The sequence below is a fragment of the Betta splendens genome, chromosome 5 (assembly GCF_900634795.4).
Source record: "Betta splendens chromosome 5, fBetSpl5.4, whole genome shotgun sequence".
Classification (NCBI taxonomy): domain Eukaryota; kingdom Metazoa; phylum Chordata; class Actinopteri; order Anabantiformes; family Osphronemidae; genus Betta; species Betta splendens.
The window spans coordinates 2047773-2069529 of record NC_040885.2 but is presented as its reverse complement, the minus strand read 5'-3'; the positions used below and the strand labels follow the sequence as shown (position 1 = coordinate 2069529).

The window sequence follows — 21757 nt, the reverse complement described above, 5'->3', positions numbered from 1 at the left end:
CGGGATGGCGAATGGAGAGCTGATTAACAGAGACCACTTCTGGACGCTGCTCAGCTTTATCATAAATGCTACCGGCAGAGAGTTCATGGGTGGAATACTGATATAAATGTAATTTGATTAATTATATGTGTGGTTAGAACCAAAGGGCATGAGGTTTCAATGACCTGACCACTAATGAAAAGAAGGTTTCAGCATGTGGGGGAAATTTAAAATGTCTCTGGCCCTAGAGATGCATGTAATCAGATACATCCTGTAGTGATCGGCAGGTTTCTTAATAATATTTAACAGAATCCTTTCCATTGATCCGACAACCAAACCAGATGAAAGGACAATTCTTTCCTGAAACCAAAACTGAGGTGGTCCAAGTGTTCTTGATAATGAGAAGTCTCTAAATGTTGTCTGCTGCAGGCAAGGTATCATTAATTCAGTAAGTTATGAAGGCTGTTATGTATTATGCGAAAACCGTCCTCAATATTTATTTGTTCAGGGATGATTTACTCTGGATGTTCTGCTTTGCTGCCAATCCCCTTATGTTTTTTCATTTCTCAGCCTTTGTACACATGAAGACACTGCTCAGGTGCTTGGGTGCATCAGCGCTACCTCAGCTCACGTCAACTTAGATTTATTCCTGAATCTCGCACAGCGCTGGACTCCACTTTATTACCTTACCTTGAGTTGCACTAAGTAGAAGCCAGGCTTGTCTTCAAGAGCGCCTGAATTATTGAAAGCCTGGATTCAGTGAGGTGCTAGAAACATACCGCAGGGATTTGGGGTTCATTCCGACACGATGCTTTGCTGCAGCTGCAGATGTTTTTTCAGTGCATGTTGATTGCCAAACATCCTGCTCCACTTCCTCCCAAAAGGGCCCTGCAGGTCAAGATCTGCAGGAGACGAGTTCCTCCGTCTGTATGGAGATGTACAAGGCGACTGGTTCTTCTGGTTTTGCAATAATCCACGTGGTAATTTTGTCTCCTGCCTCTTTGAATATTACATGTTTTGTTTACAGAAATGAAATATTCAAATAACGTGCTACTGTATTGCATTCATCCTCATGTGGTCTTTGTCATGGTTTGCTTTCATAAATTCATGCAGATGTGGACAAGGAGTGATAAAAAGACAAATTAATGTTTTCTATCCATCCAATATTTCCTGCTCTATATTTTTTATGTTCACTGGGGCCATAAATATCTGTATAGAAGCTGATGCACTGACAAATTGTATAATTGTCAATACTAAAACTACTTATTTCTATTTTTTTATTTATTTACTCCAATATTTACAGTAACAACAAGAAGCAGGAGGTGAGCCAAACACATTTTTTATTTTGATAGAAATATGATATAACATTTGAACAGTTACTTTCCCTAGTATATTATCAGGCACTTGTAAAATTAACCTATGACCACAAGGCAAATATAATTAACTTTAATATGGAATCTGAGGGAATTTGCAGAGCCTTTACTTTCCTTAACTGTACACTGTGTTAATTCTTCTTTTTGAAAGGTAAAGGGTTTTCATACTAGTTCATGATTAGACTTCTAGACTTTAGCCTTCTTTAATATCTATGCACAATCATATCAGATTAAAAAAAACATCAATATATGCCTTGACCTCATTCTCTAAGTTCTGGGTGAGAAAATCAAACCTCAAGCTGTAAAATCAATAACTCCTAACATCAGTGTATTTCTGGTTCAGGTACTAGGCCAGAATGAGCTTTGACAGAACATGTCTCTTCTGTGCTGTCAACATGAACTCTGTAAAAGAAATGTGAAAAATATGTCTAAATTATTGATGGGTTGTATTAAAGATGCAGACCAGATCTCCAGAGAGGATCTCAAGTTTTCTTTCCGTTACAAAACTGAGATGGGCCTAACAACAGTTTGCACTCTTTAGTTTGTTGTTCGCGAGCAGAGATCGGAATTACTTACCGCCTTGGGATGATAAATCTCTACATTACTAATTATCTTACACAGTGCAGTTGTGGCACAGGACCAGAACCAGAGCAATTGAGGCTAAAGGTCAGTTTCTGAATGTTTAAATGTTGCAGGTGAAGTCAAAAAAGCTTTTTAATATCAAGGTCACTGTCATTTTATTCATTTGGAGTTCCACAGGGCTCTATACACGAGCCACTGCTTCTACTCAGAAAGTCATATAAACAAATGATGTATGTCTTTTTCACTGCATTTGCTTAATTTATTACGTTTAACAAGACAAAAACAGCACATTGTTTAACACTTTTACACAGCACAGTCAACCATCATTCTCTATACAGCTACTCATAGTCACTGCCTGGACCCCAGCATTTCATACACTCACAAGTAACACAAAAATAGGCCCTAATGTAACACTAACTAACAATTCAGACTCTATACACTGGAGATTCAACTAGTGGTCACAGTCACAAGAACTTTCTTAGTGAACAACAAAACATAACTTCAAATGAACAGCTCAGCAGCACCTTTTACTCAGGTCAAGTGTGAGAAGTTTCAATGAATTTGACAATGCATACATATAATGTCAGTACCTGAACAATGGTATATGCAATGACTCAGTTAAATGCACCCTATCATCCACAAATCTAGCACTCCTCCTGGATCTCCACCTGCCACCTTTTTACCTGTAAGCCCAAGGCCCCACAGCTCCAGGCCTGATGTTCAAACCACATCTTGTCTTTTCTGTAGCTGTGCATGATGAGAGTGTTGCTTCTACTGGATCTGATTTAAAGAGCTTCCAGCTCAACAGTTTGCTTTTCCTCTACCCAAACTTGAGACACCATTTAAACAGTAGTTATTCAGGTTTCATTTACATAGATACGTACATATCAAACATATCACAATCAACAATGGTGATTAGTACAACAAATATAATATGTATGATTATTGTTATTGTATGTTATATATTGTAAGAGGCATAAAAAACCTAGAGGAAAAGGTCTCAATGAATGCATTGATTCTCTTGCATCTGAAAGCTGCTTTGAAAGATGTGACCTCACACACACACACACACACACACACACGCACACGCACACGCACATACTTTGACAACATAAACTGCTCTCACTCACTGTTTATATCAAAGCCTTCATTATGTGGTGATTGATTTTTGTTCTTGGCAGCATTAAAAAAGAGAAAACGTCATGATGTCGTTTTTCCCTCTGGTTTTATTCAACTCCAGACTCATTGTGGGGGAAGTGCACTAGTTACGCATGACGTCAATTTACAGCATAGGGACTCGTTACATATGCTTGTGAGACTTTGGTACATGGTGTATTTGTAAGACAAGTTCGACTGTCTCTTTAGCTGATTTGAATATAAATGCAGTCATTTGATTCTGGCAAATGTACGAAGACAATAGTACTGAAAAAAGAGAAACATGCCCGCTTTGTTGTGTTCTTTTCCAAATATCTAACGTGGCATTTAGAGCTCCTATTGGTTGCGTCACAGAGATGGGGAAACATCCTGGGTCATTCATGTTGCTATGTTACTGCAGAAAAGATGAAACACACACAAAGAACACGCAGCTACGGTTCAGGGAGCATTTTCAGAGGCAGATCAGTGGCCAGGCAAAGAACTTTTGACAGAATGCTGACCTCTAGAGGAAAAGACCAACAAAACACTGAGAGCCATTGACACGGCAACAATGAAAGAGAACTCCCATGTGTGACATAAATCAAATAAAGTCAATAACATTCAAACCACAAGATCAATTCTATAAACAAATATTATAAACATCTATAAACAAACACTGAAGTCAACATCTAAAATACAGATAACAATACAGAATAAGAACTACATGACCAAAGGATCTATAAGGGACTGCTGGTTGCTACAAACTTGCATCAGAAGCTATACAGTATGTGTACACAGAACCGTCTGGCATTTAAAATGACTTACATCCTAGATACGTACTTCAGAGGTGTGTATGAGCATAGCTGCTCATTCACTAGGTGCCTTACTTAAGTGCCTTCACTTGCACAGTACCAGACTGTCTGAAAACATGTGCGTTGATTGTGAACAAATTCTGTTTACAATCAGTGTAAAGTGGTTTGGCTACAGTAGCTTATAATATAGTACTACAGCCTGATGTGTTGATATATTATCATATCCCTTTAAAAATAATACAAAACTAACTTTTTTACTGGTTTTACTCTTGATAGGAAAAAATATCACTTTCTGTAAAAAGACTCCAACAACGTCTGGGCATTCTGTCATCTTCTGCACCCAGCTCAACTCTCTAAGACCTAGTTTCTTAAAGTATTATTCCTCCATTGTAACTTCAGGAGTGTGTCGTTAAGTCAGATATAAGCATCTTACAACCACTTTCATCCAACAAATAACAGAAGGTGTCTCTGTTCCCCACGCTTTGTAGTAAAAAGGCCTGGTTCTGTGTTTGTGCTGTTGGCCCGTAGCATCAACACAGGCTTTCGGACGAGGGAGAAGAAGGGCTGTACAGTATCAGGTGGTAAACGAGTCTTCATCGGTGGAGTCATATTCATCAGCAGACTCGGTGAGAGCGGGGTAAGGCCGCGGCTGGTCCAGGTTGACGTAGGCGACGTTCAGACTGATGTAGTGTTCTCCCTCCAGACTTGACAAGATCGCTGAGACGGCTGACACCAGCGTAGCAAAGCTGGGTCTCAAGTCTGGATCAGGGTCCCAGCACTGAAGCATGATTCTATACCTGAAGGAGCAAACGTCACAGCAAATGGTTTCCACAGTGATTATAGCTACAACAACATAGCTACAACATTATGATCTATAATCTCTTCTATGTGCAACAAAATAATATTTTGTATTTGGATTCACAAGATGGGAGGACTTTTGATCTGTTGCCAGGCAACACAAATATAGAAAGAAGGTACTAGGGGTGTTAACACTAAAACTACAACACATGTAATAATATAAAATAAATTAATAAATTATCGATATTTCATTCCTCAAAAGGGTCTGAACCAAACTGTGGACGTAAAACCAGAATAAATTACTGCCAAATTACCAGTCACTGCCACCAAAGCAGTAGATACTGTGTAATTTGTTAGACCCGTTTCTGTATTTAGAGAAATAACTTAAACTGTGTCTTGTTTAGGCTTTAGATATGAACACAGACCAGCTGCTTCCCCCAATAGAGCCTTTTTACTAATCTAACATCGTGGCCAAATGTGACCCTGATATGAAATGTCCCCCCTGACTTGTCAAACTATTGGTACTAAGTGACGAAGTGACTTTTGAGCCTTCTGCCCCCACTGACTGTGGCTTCTGTGGAAAAGCAGTAGGAATCATTGATGTATTCTTCACCGCTCTTCAGGTTGGTGAGCAAAAACAGATTTGTCATTAAAGCAGCACAAGCGTTTGCCAGCGGGGTCAGTCTGTTGGTGTGTGTGAAGGAAGCAGTTGTCCCAGTGTGTTGAAGACACATTAACTGCCAAAGAAAACTGCCTAACCGTGCTGGAACACCTCGTAGTGAATGATTTACACTGTTGACACAAATGAGTGAACACTGGGACATGTTGCTCTTGTTATTCCTCTGTCTTACAGCTAGAATCTGTGTTAGTACCATTATATCGGAAGTCTCATTATAGAAGTCCTCGATTCTACACAGTACACAGTAACTGGCTACTTACAAAGGGTCGGGGCAGTACTGTGGCTGCGGAAGCCTCCTGCCTCTCAGTAAGTAATGGGTGATGTCATAAGGGTCCACCTCTGGGTATGGGCTTGCTCCTCTGGTCAACATCTCCCACATCAGAACACCAAAAGACCACTGTATCAAATAGACAAAGCATTCCAGGTTTAATATGAGATGGTTAAACCTTTAACACTTTAAACTGAAAATGAATTTGGTATCCAATAATGTTTCCTGTGTTGTGGAAAATAGTTAGTGTAATGAATAAGTGAGTACAGAGTTGGTCTATTAAATTGTGATGAGTTATATTGCTGTGTAAAATAAATAATAAGAACATAACATTGGTATAACAAAAATGCTGTCTGTTATATTCCACGTTGCTCACCTTTACTGTGTGTAGTACACAAGTCTATAATTTATATTCTCACCACATCAGACTTGGAGGTGAATTTCTGCGTCTGCAGACTTTCAATAGCCATCCACTTCACAGGCAGCTTAGCCTTCCTGTGGTCCTGGACACTGTAGTACTCCTTGTCAAAGACGTCTCTGGCCATGCCAAAGTCTGCCACTTTCACTGTGTACGACTCGTCCAGCCTGAAGACAGAGCAAACATCGGAGTATTATGATGTTATGATGACTTCAGCACCCACGACAGCGAAGGAACGGTTGAATGTTGACTCACATGCAGTTGCGTGCTGCCAGATCTCTGTGCACGAACTTCTTTTGAGCTAAATACTCCATCCCCATGGCGACCTGGAGGCCGAAGCCAATCAGATCCTTGACGGTGGGGTTCTAGACCCGTTCCACAAACACAAAAACACAGCTTGTTAGGTTATACAGTGCAGCAGATCAGATGTTTAACTCCCACGGTTCTTTCATGCAGCTGTCGCACCCTCTTCTCGCAGCGTATGAAGTGGCGCAGGTCCCCGTGTTTCATGTAAGGCAGCACCACTAGAGGGAGCCCTTCCTGGGGCAGGAGGATGCCCAGCAAAGACAGCACATTGCTGTGATGGAACCCCTTCATGATGATGCCTTCCTTGAGAAACTGTTCAACCTCCTCAACATCTGTTATTCCTGAATACAAACATAAATATGAACAGTATGTAAAATGGCCTCGGAATACAAAAGGTGCACTTTAGAGAGACAAAAGGACTTTCTGGTGCTTTTAACTCACTATTTAAGGACTTGACAGCACAGTGAATTTCTCTGTTGTTGTGGTCTGTGAAGGATCCATGATAGACGGTCCCAAAATGACCTGCAGCAAAACCAAAACATGTACAGGCGCTGTTCACTCCTGAAATTGCATCGCATATACATAGAACTTTTTTGTTTCAGTTGAGTATGAGTTTTTTTACCCTTCCCTATGATCTGATGGTGCTGCACTATTAGCATCTCAACAGGAATGAGAACATCCTTCACCTCTTCCAGCAACTCTGGTCTAAAACTGGAGATGGAAATTTTCTCTGGAGGCATGAGCGGGGTGAGGGTGGGAACCCTGCTCCCCGCAGCGTAGGTCAGGCTGGGGAACACCACAGGCCCCACCAGGGGCGTGGGGGGGCTCAGCGATACTACTGGCACAAGTTCAGAGACAGGAGTTTATAATAACGGCAACGGCAGGTTAACGTGTCCCGTACGACGAGTTCAGCTGCACCGCTACCTCGTCTGTAGTCTCCAGAAGGCGAGAGCTCCACGTTATTAGCCCTAATGCGACTGGCACCGTGACCCAAACAGGAATCTATCATGGAGGCTGAAAAACAGGCCACCACTTTTGTAACTCACACTAAAGTCAGCAGGAAACACTTGTAACGACACAGAGAGGAGCCCCACCTTTTTTCTTCTTCCTCAGGTGTTTCATGATGGTGAAGGCAAGCACAGCCCCGGCTACCAGAGCCGCCAGGATCCCCAGAATAATTCCTACTATGTAGTGGTTGTTGACCCGCACCACGGTGCCGACGTTGTGGATCTGCCCATTTATAGAGATCTAGTAAAAACAGTCCATCATATACAATGATATTTACATTATTATGTGGCTGTAGTACATATTTGGATAGTTTTCATATTCATGGTCATAACTTATATAGTTGTATAAGGAAAGGTTATTGAACATTGGCTGGACAAAGAAAATATTTGCTTTGTGGCATCATGGTGAATTTATGTAAATGGCTTAATGATCACTTATCCTGACTAACTTTCACTGGAAGCCCCTCACTGGGGATGGTCATGTTTTTGGGAATCCTGCAGGTGATCTCATTATCCAGGACTTTGGCATCACAATCAACACCTGCCACAGTCATGATGATGGTCATGCAGGAGCTCACCAGGTTCAGCTTCTGATGCTATCAAGATACAAGACAAGTCCTGATTTGAAAGCTCTATGATAAATGTTACAAATTATCATTACACATTATATCAGATTCCACACTTAAAATACCCCTTACATGAAGTGAGACTTCATCAAACCCAGGGTACAACCTCAGCACATGGCCTTCCGTTTCAAAAGGAATGGGTTTGCCGTAGGGGTGGTAGGAGAACTCTTTGCTCCAGAGTCCCACCGCTCCGTCCATGTCAAAGGAGAGTTCTCCTTCCTCTGTCTCGTCCCTGGGGAACACAGGAGTCATGCACTCCATCCTCGTGGGCAAAGACTTGCCTCTGCACTCCTGAAACACAAACATTTAGGTAAATCCTAGATTTTAAACAATTTTAGAAACTGTATTAAGTGTGCACTGTGCTGGACTCTGTACCGTTGTCACAGGCTTCAAGTGGCTTTCGTTGGGTTTGAAGCGGACAATGGTGCAATAAACAGAATCCAGGTTCTCCCCTTCAATCACTATCTTTGATCCCCTGAAGTTCGAATAGCAGCATTGGTTACATGTTTCCTCAATGCTTATCTCAACTCAGCAATAACAGAAGTAGAAGATGTAAAAGTAGGTCCAGTCATCCATCCATTACCTTAACTTAACATCGAACGTGTCACTGACCTACCTGTCAAAGCTACAGTCAGGCTGGACAGCTGTAATCTTTGGGTTTTCTCTGTAGTAAAACACCTTTGTGGTGATGACAGGAGACTTGTCAATGAAAACACTCAGAGGTACGTCTCTCACCTCTGAGATGGCCTGAGACGTACAGATGATGGAGGACACGTTACCTTTGCGTTTTGTGACTCTGCAGTAAGACATATCATAGATAATGGAATCAGTGTTGAAAGCATATTGTAATGTGTGTGTTGGATGAGAAAGAAAACGACACTAGCAGACAGCTTGGTTCTGATCCAGGATGTCAAGACGTTAAAATTATAACACTTTTGAAAAAGTGCAACCTCTTTATGGGGCAAAGCACATCATTGAGAGTGACTCTCCTAGTCTTCCCAGCATCCAAGTAGGGTCCAGTCACTGTGATGAGTGTTCCCCCAACACGAGGTCCATAGTTGGGCTGGATGTCTGTGATGTTGGGGATCTGCAGGAGTAAATTTTTCTCATTAAATGGTTTTAATCCTTAATTAATAAAAAAAAAACGATCGAGTCAGTGTTTTTAGCAGGTTGCCAAGATGCATGACAAGAACTATTACCACAAATGTGAAGCCCGGCATCTCTGCTTTGCCTTCGATAGCGTAGCGTCCTTCTGCCTTGGTCTCCTGTACCTCCACTGTGATGTTGACTGGCTTGAACAGCTCACTGGCTCCAGAGCGAATCTTACACACCAGGCTAAAGAGGAGCACAAGGGAAACAACTGCATCAGCCTCTGTGGCAAATACGACGAGAACAATCTGATTCCTCAGTCATCAAATGTTTTGTACTGTACATCCATTGGTGTGCCTGTTGTGGGAGTGTTCTGGGAATAAAACACTTGTTCTATTTTGGAGTGAATTCTTTCAATAAAGCGCATTTTAAAAAGTGGTTTAAGAAAACTGAAAAAATTAATAGAAAGAATGAAAAGAAAATCATAAATAGGGTAAAATAAGGTAAAAAGTGCAGTGTAGTGTGTAGTGTAAGACAAAAACACTTCAGCGAACTAATTCAGTCAGAATCAGGCTCATTGCAGGAAGCTGTCTGCTTTGACAGGCTGAAGTGAGGTGATAATTAAAAAGTGAATGAGGGACATAACAGCAGGGCAACAGTGGGCTGGTTGGTAGGAGGCGAAACACGAACGCTGGAAGCTGCAATTACAGCTAAATTAAAGAAGAACCGTTTCTAGACTAAACGAGTCGTTACAGACTGGAAAAGCTGTGTCAGTACTATGGTGAGTATTAAATAGGTAGGTATTCTCAATGATAAAAGGTCAAGGACCTGGAAGCACCAGGATATTGAGTATGGAGAGACTGTAGTTGAAACTATTGTTGCTCACTGTGTGTTGTTGCTTTTGCCTGGAATCACCGTGCAGGCGGTCTGTCCCAGTCGGACCTGGTGGGTTCTGGAGGTGATGGCAGGTTTCTGGGGTGACTGGAACTCCCAGCCGCAGACCGTTAGCTCCGTTTGACCATCGGGGGGAGCGGTCGGCGGGAAGAACTGTGTCAGCAAAGCAACACGTTAAAAACAAAGCCTTCAAATGAAGACCACATTATAGAAGATGAGAGAGATGTGTGTATTGTGTATTGAATAACAAACCTCACCCCAGTGATCCCAGGTGGGCAAGACTCATTCCTCCAGGAGCTGTGGCACTCACTTTCCCACGTGCACACTCCGGCGCACCAGCCACAGCCCATGAACTTAGGGGCTGTGAGACACATGGCGCAAGTCAGGAAGTGTTGACAGCCCGGCCCTCTCTGAGGGACCTGAATCATCTGGAGCAAAGAGAGCGTGGCTCAGTTCATGCCTCCTAGTGCTGAAATAGAATTATCTATATATGCAAGATACTGCCATTACTTGCTGTCAATGATGCCTTCAAAATTATGGTTTCATTCATTATATTTGCATACTCGTTTTTTGAGAGGGATTTATGGGACAAAATATATTAATGGCTATTCATTCTTCAGCAGGGGGCGACCATATCCCAGCATGCACTGGGCTGAAGGCAGATTACCCACAGGGACAGACAGGGAGACAGTGAACTCCATCACACAGGTTAAAAGCTATACGCATTGCACACACCACTACAGCACGTCACTGAAGGATCCTTCTACCTTGTCTCCAACCACGAAGAGAAGATACTCCGACGAGTACACGGCAGCGATGGATGAGACCCTCTGGTTCTCTACCAGGGAGTAGTTGGCAAAGATAATAGGGCTGGACCTTGTCAATACAAGCTGCAACAGCACAAACAGATCACTGATGGACCATACACAGTGATCAATATTCACCACAAGTCTGTCCGTGCGTCACGTACCTGGAGTAAGCGTCCAGTGGAGGTGCCGATATGAGCCACAGTCTTGTTCTCTATAGTTGTAACCAGCAGAGAGGTGAGCAGGACGTCGGTCATCTGCCTGTTGAACAGGTCCACTCTGTAGTAGGGCTTTGACACCATGGTGGGATGGTCTCTGCATGTGGCATTGTTCTCCATGCTCTAGCACCAAGGCCGGGTAGCAGAGAGCAAGGCAGAGAAAGGTGTTTGTTAAAACTACTTGATCTTTAATAGTTTTATACTACACAACATATACATTGTTCCTTTGCTTTTCACTTCTCTTTTTACAAACCGCTCAGGGGTTGGGGTGAATCAGTTTTAAAGCTAAAACCAAAAGCCAGAATATCTCAAATTCTCTACCTGATCTGTCTGGCATAGCCTACATATATCCTATTGTACATTCACTTCAGTAAGTATTAATGATCCAGGTTATTCTGACAAAAAGAGCACCTTGAACTGTTCATGTAGATTTCTTACTTAGAAAAGAACAACCAGACTGGATCAAACGTCTGCTTATTATTAGCTGCCCCTTAAAAGCTAGAATAAAACCCGGTTGTGTCACCTAAACCTCTTGTAAGATCTACTTCCATTTGACCTAAAATTGGTTAAAGAACAGAACAAATACAGCAAATTTTTCATATTTATGTTTTCCTTTAGAAGAGATTGATGAGAACGCTGATACCATCTTATTCCTTCAAACTAAAACTTTGGGAAAGCACGTAGAAACAGCTGACTGGACTCAGTACAAAGACACAAAATACAAATAAACAAAATACAAATAAAGTTCAGCTATTAACAAGACAAACTCTGCAAGGACAGTGTGATGTAGTATACTGTGTAGATGTATAGTGTGAATGCGGTGTAAGGCAAAACTTTAACTATTTCTTTGCTTTCATCCCACACAGTGATCTAAAGACTATGGAAAATTACTGAGTCCCACGTTCACACGCCCGGGAGCTAACTTTGGGGGATGATAAAGCTTTCTTGAGCATGTGTGTGTGCTCCATTTCATTACTCACATTGAGTCACTCTACATTTGCGCCTAGTGTGGCCTGGTAGCTCAGTGGGTAGGGCATCAGTTTGGGTAAATGAAAGGTCCCCGGTTTGATCGCTGCCTCTGGCTGCACGGTGTGTTTTTGAGCTAAATACTTCACACTAGCTCCTTGGGCAGCCCGCTGCTCCCGTAGGGGACGGGTCAAATGCAGAGAATTGGTCATTTCCCCATTGTGGCACAATAAAGGTTATCTATTCTGCCAGTATTTTGTGCTTTGTGACGTAAGTCATTAAACTATGCTCATAGTTCTCTCTAACAATCATAGAAAAAGCTCTAAAAAGTCATTAGCAATTCACATTGATGGATAACGCTAAAACTAGCTAAAAAGCTATTAAGTATTTTATTATTTTTAGAAGTTATTTGGTACCTAAAGTAAATTGAATGGTATCAATTGTATGTGAGTAAAAGTTTTTACCAGTAATCAAAGGAAAATGGAAGTGGGACTCTTTCTGTCAAGCACAAGTGGACCTGATGTCATCATAGCCTGTCGTGCTGAACTCACCTCGTGTGGGCAGCTCTCACATGGCTGGAAATGGCAGAGGCCTCTGGAGAGCTGCTCCGGCCCAGACTCGCAGCAGTCATCCACCCCATCAGCGATGGCTTTGTTGATGTTGTCCATGGGGAAGGCGCACAGGGCCGAGTCGTGCTCGGTGACCCCGTTATCATCCGTGACAGCAAAAACTCCGTAGAGGATGTCGTCGTCCTCCTCTGCCCCCAGCTCCTCCGCCAGCTCCCTGCCCGCCTTCCCGAAGTGGGCCGCCTGGACCACGTTGTACACCACGTCCTTGTACGGCTCGCTGGCCACATTCCTCCTCCGGCGTTTCGGTTCGAAGCGACACTCCAGGATCAGCTCACGGTACCTCTTCATCTCCCATTCGTTCCGCGGCAGACGTCCCAGGCGAGTCTGAAAGGGAGACGAATCTTGATCGGGGCTCTCGCGCTGCACTGAGACGAAGTAGACGAACTCCTGGGTGAAAAAGCTGTAGACGTATTCAATATGGTACGTCCTCCGCAGCGCTGGGAGAACAGTCAGGCTGCGGACGTCGCTGTAGAATCCGTCCTCAGTGGCCAGGGGTCGGCGAACGGATATAGACTTCCTGGCATAACGCTGGGCCACACTGTCATTAACGGTGGTGGCCACAAAGAAGTAGACAGTCTGACCCTCCTCAACCATGGTGACTTTGGTGCCCAGAGGGCTGGCCACGCAGTCAGGACAGTAGGCTGCCGAGTTCGAGCCCTTCCTGAACAAACACTTGGAGAGAGAGGGCGACTCTCCGTCTGATTTCAGCTGGTGGAAGTAGCAGACGCCGTACTGAGAACTTCCGCACGAATATAAATACATAAAGAGAGTATCCAACAACAAGACCTGATTGTTTGTGTCCTCCAGGAAGTTGGGATCTTTATCAATTTTGCACAAATCGCAGATTTGACACTTTGGGCTTCCGACAGGCCCAGTGTGGAGCTCCCACACCTTCTCCAAGCTTCTGTTCACCGCCTCAATCACATTTTGAGACGCCACGTACACCTCCTGGTAGAACGAGTTGTTGACGATGTTCTGGATGGGACCCTGGGCTTGGAAGAAAGGCATGGTATATACCACAGAGTAGTTGACAGGACTTTGGGCATGTGAGAGACAGTTGCCCATGGTGATGGCCAGCAGACTCTGGAACCACATACATGTCCCCCAGCATGTGCTCCTGTAGACCATCTCCACTCAGGAGTGCACAAAGGGCCACAACACAGATGACGTGGGGTTACCTCCAGGTCTGATGTTGAGGCCGAAGCATCCTTTACATTAGCCAATGATGCCTAAATAAAGAAAAGAGCTTGTTTGAATAGCCATCACAGAACAAACACATCAACAACAATGCCATTATTTGTTGTGTATGGAGGGAAATATGGCTCATGACCTTTGACCTCCAGAGAGATGCTGTGATTACATTGCAAGTAAAGAAGGTTGAAGCTGGTGCCAGTCTGCTTAATTATATATTTGAGGTAAAACATCACTACCTTGGGCACATGTACTCAGTTGACTGAGCAGAGACTGAGTGGAAACAAAAACATAATCATACTGTTACTTTTGTAGAGCTCAGTGAATAGAATCACTTTTATTACGACTTCCTAAACCAAGTGGTTCATGTCCATCTAGTGATGTTTACGCTGGTTAAGCCCCTATTTTCTGTGAATATGACTCATTCTGTTCTATGGGGCAACTGGCCATAACAAAGTTATTGACCTCATTTCTTTGTGCTCTTTGTGCAGTAAATAATCAAACAAAAGTGACATGTTTTCCATGTGTTGGCTTTATCAATCTCTGAACAGCAACCACGCAAACCGTGTTCCAAGCTCGGTCTTGTCTTCATTCTGTGCGGATGTGGATCATTAACCACACAGACCGGAGCAAGGCTTCGTTCAGGAGCCGCTGGCCTTTCTACTTTGCATTCCTGTCACAACGAATACGTGCCTCTTAGGGGGAAAGATTAGCAACAACATGACATATACTGTAGAGGCGTGCACCTTTTTGTGTCTCAGGTGTAGAAGAAAACTCTTGTTCGTGCCAGAGAATCCCATCAACCACATTTAGGCTGAACTAGGCTAAAATTCAGGAAAACACTGCCAACGAAAAACAGGCAGTTGAGTTTGTCTTTACATCAATAATTCATAGATGATGTGTTACATTTTAACATTTGAGACACTGAAGTTAAAGATACAGAACATGGTTGTACATAAGTAATGACACTGACTGGCTTTTTTTCATGTTGATAAAAATAAAAATGTAAATTGACCCTCCATTCTTGCTCTATTCACAGGCCAAGCAGAGTGATGGCACTGGATGTCATGTTATGCTTTTGGGATGAATCTAAGGGTTAAAAGCTGCAAAAGGCTACAAACAGTGGCCTGTCTCTGACCCCGCTTGTACAATTTTAGTTTTCAAGTATTTAATATGCTGACAGCCTCAGTGGAGCCATGTGACCATTGGCATCAGTTCAAATGGTAATTAAGTCCTACATTTTCTTCAGGGTTCCTTCAGAATTTTGTTCACTAAGCTTTTATTATTAGTCGGTTTATTGCACCTATTGCCCAAAAAATGTAGATTGCAACGATTTCCTTATTTGAACCTGTTTGAATTGAACAAGCTCTAATATTCACCGTCACTACCGTTTTCTTTTACTAACGACCCGTCGTTTCTTACTGTGACATAAGTACATTAAACATTAAGGCGTATCCAATTAATCTGTTGCACATGCGGTACAAGATGATACGGAAGTCTTACTTGGAGGCCCACGGCTTAGACAGTGTCCTTTTTCAGGCAGACGAGTCCTTTACTGTCTGCAGAACAGCGCAGAATTCAACCTGAGGCTGCGCGTCCGGACGCCGTGCTGGAATCTGCGTTGTGGTCCCAGCGGGACTCGGTCTCCGCCTCGAGGCTGCCGCTCCGTCTCGCTCCTCCCCTGCGGTTAAATCGACACCTGCGACAAACCCACTTAACCCACGCGGTGGGTTTATTGCGCACTTTGCGCCTGTTTCACTGCGCTGCTCCTCGCTGCGGACGCGTCAGAGCGCTTTCCATTGTGCTCCAAGTCTATAGGTAACTTCACTGTTCACTGCAAGTCAACTGTTGGGTCTTGTGCTGGTCTCATGAACGGACTGAAAACAGGCCCCAGGGCACAAAGAGTCAAAGTTCGTCCACAGGATCTACAGCAGAACAGCAACAAATGAGGTTGTTGCTCTGTAATTTAGCACCTTTTTCAAGGGTCTGTGCTCAGCTTGTACATTCTTACCCACCATGTGTATATTTTAGAGGCAATTATGCTTCTTTTACCTGAGCTGTGGGACTTTTACTTTCAGTAAGACTTTGGCCCTCTGACCTCTTCTCATGTGTAGATGATTTTGTTTGGAATCAAACATCATGACAGGATTTTACAAGTCATTAATTTATTCATATATAAATTTGTGGACTATTATTAATTAAGCCATAATTACAAGAGACAGGTCGTGGCAACTGTGAATTATTTAAGCAAATGAATTATTAAAGACAAGCAGAAAAATATATTATGTTATTATATTACTAAGCATATTGTAGTAAATGAAAAGGTATTTGCTGATTGAAAAACAAAGATCTTGCATTAAAATTTCTTAATGACACATGAGCACATGGAGTAATACTGCATAAAGATGCTAGTTAGTTAGTCGTCATCATGTAAAATGAAATCAAGTGAAATTGGATTAATCCATATATTAAATACTACATTGTGTTTCTAGATTTGACAGATTTTCAATTTCACATTTCATTTGTTAAGAGCTGAATTAACGGCATTCAAAACAAACAACGCTTGTCTTATTCTGAAAGGAATAATAAAGTTTTTTACAGAAAAAACAATCACTAGTGAAACGGCCTTAGAAGCAAACAGACACTTTGTGATTTGTGTCATATCATAAACTATGCTGCTCCTGCTGCTGTTGGTAATTAAATTAAAGTTTCTAAAACACCCTACCAGCCAAATGCAGCTTTAATTTGCTTCCATTGCACATAAGGCACATACAGTAATAATCAGTGAATCAGATCACAGGAAAACACAAGCAAGTAATGCATAGCTTTACCAACAATACAGTAGGTGTTTACGACTTCCATCTCAACTGTGTCAGCCAGTAGTACCAGATCTGTTGTGTCTGCGGTGATGCACTTCCTCCCAGAAGGTCAGCCAGCGGCAAGCTCTCAGTATGTGAGAGGACTGAGGATGAAGAGACGATCCTCCTCCTTCCTGATCCACTTCATCAGTTTGTTGGCAGCCGCCACTGCCAAAGCCTTGGTCCCCAGTGGACTGAAGCAGAGGTAAAGCTCGAAGCCGCTTGTCACCTGCAGGAAAGAGGTTGGAGCAAGACGCTGGTGTGTGACTGTGTAAACACTGTTACAAAAGGCTATACTGTGGTTTGTTTCAGAGCACAACACATTGTGAAATAAGCCAGATCCTAAAATGGGCTGTTGTGATGCTATGATGAACTGATATGATTTACTGTAATGTTACTGTTACTGTACTTACTGTAAACTTATCCTACTCTCATCAGTCCTTTAGAGAATTCAACTTGGCATCTGACACAATGTACACTTGGCTCTGTGTATTCATATTTAAGACTATGTTTAAATACACCTTTTTGCATGGCTTTTGGTCAAGGTTTCCAGTAATACAGTAGTTCAAGACTGGAACCTGGTAGTTTAAGTGCAAAATGTAATTCTAGTTTCTTACTGGAATTGGTAGAATCTTGAGACCTGACCATTGCAGACATTTGAATTAGAAGTAGTTTGGCAGGAAAATGAATTGTGGCAAATTTATTTTAGTTGAAAAACTATTCTTTGCAAATAGACAGATTCTAGACATACCCATGCCAGCAGGTTTTCAGTTTCCCTGCAGCGGTAGAAGGAACGGAGCGGTCTGGTTGGGTGGTGCAGGTGGCTGTGAAGGTCCTGGTACAAGCCCATCAGCCTTTCCTGCTCTTTGTCAGACTGATACACCACAGGAAACTCTGGACTGAAGGGCACACAATGCACTGAAAATGTAACTGCTAATGACACAGGTAAAGAGGTACTATTAATTGCTCAAATCTTGTACACTCACCTGGTGTACAGCCCTGAGCTCTTTGATTTATATAGAAAGTGTCTGAGCTCTGGAATGCCGACCTGTGCCACAGAATAAGTAGGACACTTAAGTGCTTCCTTCAGGGCCAGGTAGGCACTACGCTTACTCAGCCTTTCCAGGAACTGCTTCTTGCAGTTGGACATGTTAAAAAAGTCTTCTTTGTCAGTTGAGACCAAAATGAGGCAGAGTGAAGACTCTGGTTTCAAGTAAGAAATGTGGGCGTGAAAAAATCCTGCAGTGTTGAACTTGGGCAGACATATTGGTGTCCAGCCCTCCCCCTCCCGAAAGGACGAGGACGACCCGACAAGGTTGAGGATCAGGTGCAAGTCAATGTGGTGCAGGAACTGGTCTTTTTTCCTCACCAGAGTAACGAGGCGGTCCTGCGCCAGCAGAATGGAGAACACCAGGTTCTTGGCTTTGGCAGCCTGCAGGCTCCCTGACACCACGTCCCTGGAGGAGGACGCCAGAGGCAGGCAGGTGACGGCGCTGAGCAGCAGGCCAGGATCTCGGTCCAGCCGATGCAGCAGATTGTCAGTGAGATACTCAGAGCCGGCAAGCAGGCGGCGGAGATCATAGTTCTGTTTGTGTTGAAAGATGTGGTTGAGTTGTGTGAGGGTGAGAAGGCTCACGATCTGGTAGTAGATGTAGTGCAGCTCCCGCAGCAGCTCCTTGTCGGACTGACAGGTCCGAGACACGCCCACCAGAACCAGAGGGCTCTTGGTGAGGAAAACCACCTTACATCCATCTAACACAAAGCAAAATACCAGATATTACAGAAAATGCACATTTTAACACTAATTTATGTGTAATCCTACTGCATCAGAGCCAGGAATATCCTGACCTGCATGAATGGAACGGATGATGTTCTTCTCTGCTTCGACAAACGAGACGAGAGCCATCATCACCCCCATGGTGCTGGACAGAGCCTCCTCTGTGCCATAGCGGGTGTAGATGGGCTTCCCAGCCTCGCTCAGCACAAAAACGTGTTTCCTGTGGCTCCTCCATGCCTCACTGGACACGTCTTCCTCCTTGGACTTGTTTTCCAGTGAAAGGTTGTTGCATTGCTCCTCTATGGTTTTCTCCTCTAGCAGCACCTGCAGCTGCTCTGAACACCCTCCTTCAGCTTTGCCTAGTAAAGCCTCCCTCTGAGCCTCTTCCTCAGCTTCTGTGGTGAGGTCCTCAAAGGACTGTGCATGGACGAACATGGCACTCTTCTGACTAGCACCTGCATTAATAAGTAACAGTAAGATTTGCTGGCATGTTTTTTTAAGCAGGTTGTGCATCTTTTCGTCTGGGCGTATTCAGGAACATCATGTCCACTCAGTGGGAGACAGTGAGCTCAGGAAAATTAGACTTGTGTCAGGTGTGTCAGTTAACACGACCTAAACTTAGGGAACCACATTCTAACAGTCCGTTTTCTTATAAGATAAATATATATGTATTTATTATGTAAGCTCTAATAACCCCTAATAAAATAAATACACTAAATTGTAATGAACTGTTGGTACAGTAGCTGTTTACACCTATATAAACCTAATCTCCTTCCTCTTCTTCAAGTAGAACACACGCATGCGTGTGTGTGTGTGTGTGTGTGTGTGTGTGTGTGTGTGTGTGTGTGTGTGTGTGTGTGTGTGTGTGTGTGTGTGTGTTGTCACCATGCTTGTTATGCAAAAACAGCTCCTACCTTTCACCTGGAAAATGTAACTAAACTCTAGTTAGTAAGTCTGCAGAGCTCGTCTTATACACACAAGGCATAGAGCAGTGAGAACAAAAGCAGAACCTTTACTAAGGCCCTTGTGTTCCAGCTCAGTAACTTCCCTGTTGCCAAAAAACCTTAATTTTTTTTTTTGATATTGACTTAGAGAACGCTGAAAAAATATAATATAAATATTTGAGGTCTAGAATTATCCACTATATCCTGTTGTGTTGTTTAGTGTGTTTCCTTCCTATACTGTTTTTATACTGTTGGATATTTCAAAATTGATTTGTTAGCTAGTACACACAGTAGCCATTGCTTTGTCATACAAAGACCAAACTAGTGGTGCATTCAGGTGCTCCTTAGCAATCGGTTAAATCCCAAATTTTTGGCATTGGCCTTAAGCAGCACACAAAGTACTCGGCAAATTACAAATACAAAATTCTTATACTTGTACAATTGGTACATCTTTTCACTAACAGGATGTGTATAATTTTGCAATCACACACAAGGAACCACAACTTCTTCAAAAAGTAATTCTGGTTTTGTTGTGCAATCTACTGGTCAGCAGAATCCATATATGAATGAAGCATCTCATTATTTCTCATCAGTAACACAGTCATTTAATTAATACAAATTATTACCTTTAAAGCACATGGAAATTTTCAGTTACTATGGATAGCTGCCAAGTAAGAAAATACTTCTGATATAATTTCTGAAATTATATTTTGTTTATATGCATAAGTAGAGAAGGTGCCTATATAAAGGCTGTATCTTGGTAATAGGAGCGTTTATGTACCTTACAGTTAGGATTATCACTGTGTACTATAAACATGTGCATTTTACAATTCATGGCAGCCAATGTTAATGGTTACAGGTTGCCTTTATTTTATCTGACTCACTGTTTCTAAAATTGTTCCGCTACCAGAGATTTAGCCTGGGTTTATACAACTGTTAAACACTCTATATCTGCATTACTCAGGCTTTTATTGCAATTAGACTGTGCGATGTCATCATGTTAAGAGCCCCTGAATATAATCCCAGCTATCATATACTACTTAACTGTGGTTGTTAACCCCAAACTGCTTTTTGAATAAACACACAGTTATTTAGTCTGTTATACAAGAATTTATGTGTCAACACAGGCCTACATTACAGTTTCGGAAATATAAAAAAACTAAATGGGGTAAATTGTACTGTTAATAATACCAGGGCTGCTAGGATTTAAAAGGTGGTGAAGCTAAAGACCATTGTGCAATCATTTAAATAGAATAGAATAGAACGCTTCTATTAGTCCCACAGTGGAGAGTTTTGTCAAAATTTAGGTAAAACCTAAGTTACACTATACTGCAGGTCTGCAGCCTCACCTGGTTCAGTTCCCTCCACCAGACCTGGTGTGGGACTGTCTGCCCTCTCTGAGCGAAGGCGGTCCACAGGAGCCAAAGTAGCATTCTCCCAGGACGCCGTCGCCCTCTGGGCTTCTCCGTCCATCACTGCTGCTGATCCCTGGGACACACACCTGAGAGCACAAACACACAGACATAAAGCTATGGGACTGAAGGTCAAGAGCTTTCTAAGTAAATCTAGGTCTAAAGATCCATCTGGTTCTGATGCACTATTACTTTTGCATCGCTACAGATATTGCAACTTCACCGGCTTTCGTTTGCAATGGAGGTATAAATCTAAATTTCGGTTTAACCACGTTTAATGGCTGGTGTTAAACTAAGTCTGAAAACACAAATCTGTTACTCGTTGTTCTTTTTATATAAAACCTTCATTATGTAGGTCAAATCATCATATAGTACTTTTTTGTTTTTAGAAATTATATACTGATGTACGAGAAACTATAAAGGCTACTTTGAATGTTAACTGTAGCAGATTATCTACAGAAGGCTGGGTCTAGTTTTGCAACAGTGATTTTTACAATTACTCAATAAGAACTCGTTACAAAATTCCAAACTACCTTTCATTTCCGTAGATGTCTGAAGTCCACAGTTCTATTGCCAACTTATTGCCGCTAGCTAACTGGAAGGTATATAACAGAAGTAGCTACTTCGTCTTAATAGTCAACTGACCAATAGCGGAAGTAAGAATTGTGGGATTTGAAGTTCTGTCAAAGGACAGCTCAGGGTAGGAAAACTGTCAACAGATGGAAGACCTAGATGAAATTTACTTGTTATATGTGGTATTATATTATTGTTGTCCTATAACATCACATATCAAAATATAATCTTTATGGCGTATTTCAAGTGCTACGGACAAGTGTGCAAATTACAAATGAGGATAATTTTAAATATATAAATATCTGTAATTTTTTCATATATCGATGTAAAGAAGGTAGCATAAATTGTTGTTAAACACAATCGAAGCCCTATTCCCACTTCTGGAAAACCTAATCGTACCAAAATACAGTGAACCGCT

The 21757-nt window shown here is 42.4% G+C and overlaps 2 protein-coding genes across 6 annotated transcripts; both read right to left on the bottom strand.

The window, feature by feature from the left end:
* Positions 1-3142: 3142 nt before the first annotated feature.
* mst1rb (macrophage stimulating 1 receptor b) lies at positions 3143-8792 on the bottom strand. Its single transcript, XM_041070870.2, has 13 exons — positions 8599-8792; positions 8358-8457; positions 8055-8273; positions 7806-7952; positions 7444-7597; positions 7274-7363; positions 6972-7187; positions 6791-6871; positions 6509-6690; positions 6299-6408; positions 6045-6210; positions 5618-5754; positions 3143-4677 (listed from the first exon to the last, which is right to left on the bottom strand). Exons 1-13 carry the CDS (start codon positions 8790-8792, stop codon positions 4455-4457), a joined length of 2019 nt encoding a protein of 672 aa, XP_040926804.2. The 3' UTR covers positions 3143-4454.
* Positions 8793-8892: 100 nt separating this feature from the next.
* On the bottom strand, positions 8893-21449 carry LOC114855954 (MON1 secretory trafficking family member A). 5 transcript variants are annotated; one of them, XM_055509056.1, is made up of 8 exons: positions 15279-16722; positions 12507-13813; positions 10936-11112; positions 10733-10855; positions 10223-10393; positions 9958-10118; positions 9182-9317; positions 8893-9069 (listed from the first exon to the last, which is right to left on the bottom strand). In XM_055509056.1, the coding sequence occupies exons 2-8, from the start codon at positions 13710-13712 to the stop codon at positions 8893-8895; spliced, it is 2151 nt and encodes a 716-aa protein (XP_055365031.1). In that variant the 5' UTR covers positions 13713-13813; positions 15279-16722. The 5 variants fall into 5 exon arrangements, 1 of the variants encoding a protein (XP_055365031.1); XR_008694774.1 differs by lacking the exon at positions 8893-9069 and having other exon boundaries at positions 10218-10393; XR_008694777.1 differs by lacking the exons at positions 8893-9069; positions 9182-9317; positions 9958-10118; ... (2 more) ...; positions 10936-11112; positions 12507-13813 and adding exons at positions 14522-14617; positions 17385-17532; positions 17620-18385; ... (1 more) ...; positions 20704-20855; positions 21300-21449 and having other exon boundaries at positions 15279-16862.
* Between the last annotated feature and the right edge of the window lie 308 nt (positions 21450-21757).

What these genes read in the sequence shown, in the direction of transcription:
- LOC114855954 (XM_055509056.1), bottom strand. Translation starts at nt 13,712, where the DNA reads ATGGTCTACAGGAGCACATGCTGGGGGACATGTATGTGGTTCCAGAGT. An exon ending in TCTTCGTGGTTGGAGACAAG is followed by an intron (nt 10,394 to 10,732) that starts GTAGAAGGATCC and finishes TCTTTGCTCCAG; the next exon opens with ATGATTCAGGTCCCTCAGAG. An exon ending in TGCCGGGCTTCACATTTGTG is followed by an intron (nt 9,070 to 9,181) that starts GTAATAGTTCTT and finishes TTACTCCTGCAG; the next exon opens with ATCCCCAACATCACAGACAT.
- mst1rb (XM_041070870.2), bottom strand. Translation starts at nt 8,792, where the DNA reads ATGTCTTACTGCAGAGTCACAAAACGCAAAGGTAACGTGTCCTCCATC. An exon ending in TTCTGGAGACTACAGACGAG is followed by an intron (nt 7,188 to 7,273) that starts GTAGCGGTGCAG and finishes AACTTGTGCCAG; the next exon opens with TAGTATCGCTGAGCCCCCCC. An exon ending in TCACCTCCAAGTCTGATGTG is followed by an intron (nt 5,755 to 6,044) that starts GTGAGAATATAA and finishes TATTTGATACAG; the next exon opens with TGGTCTTTTGGTGTTCTGAT.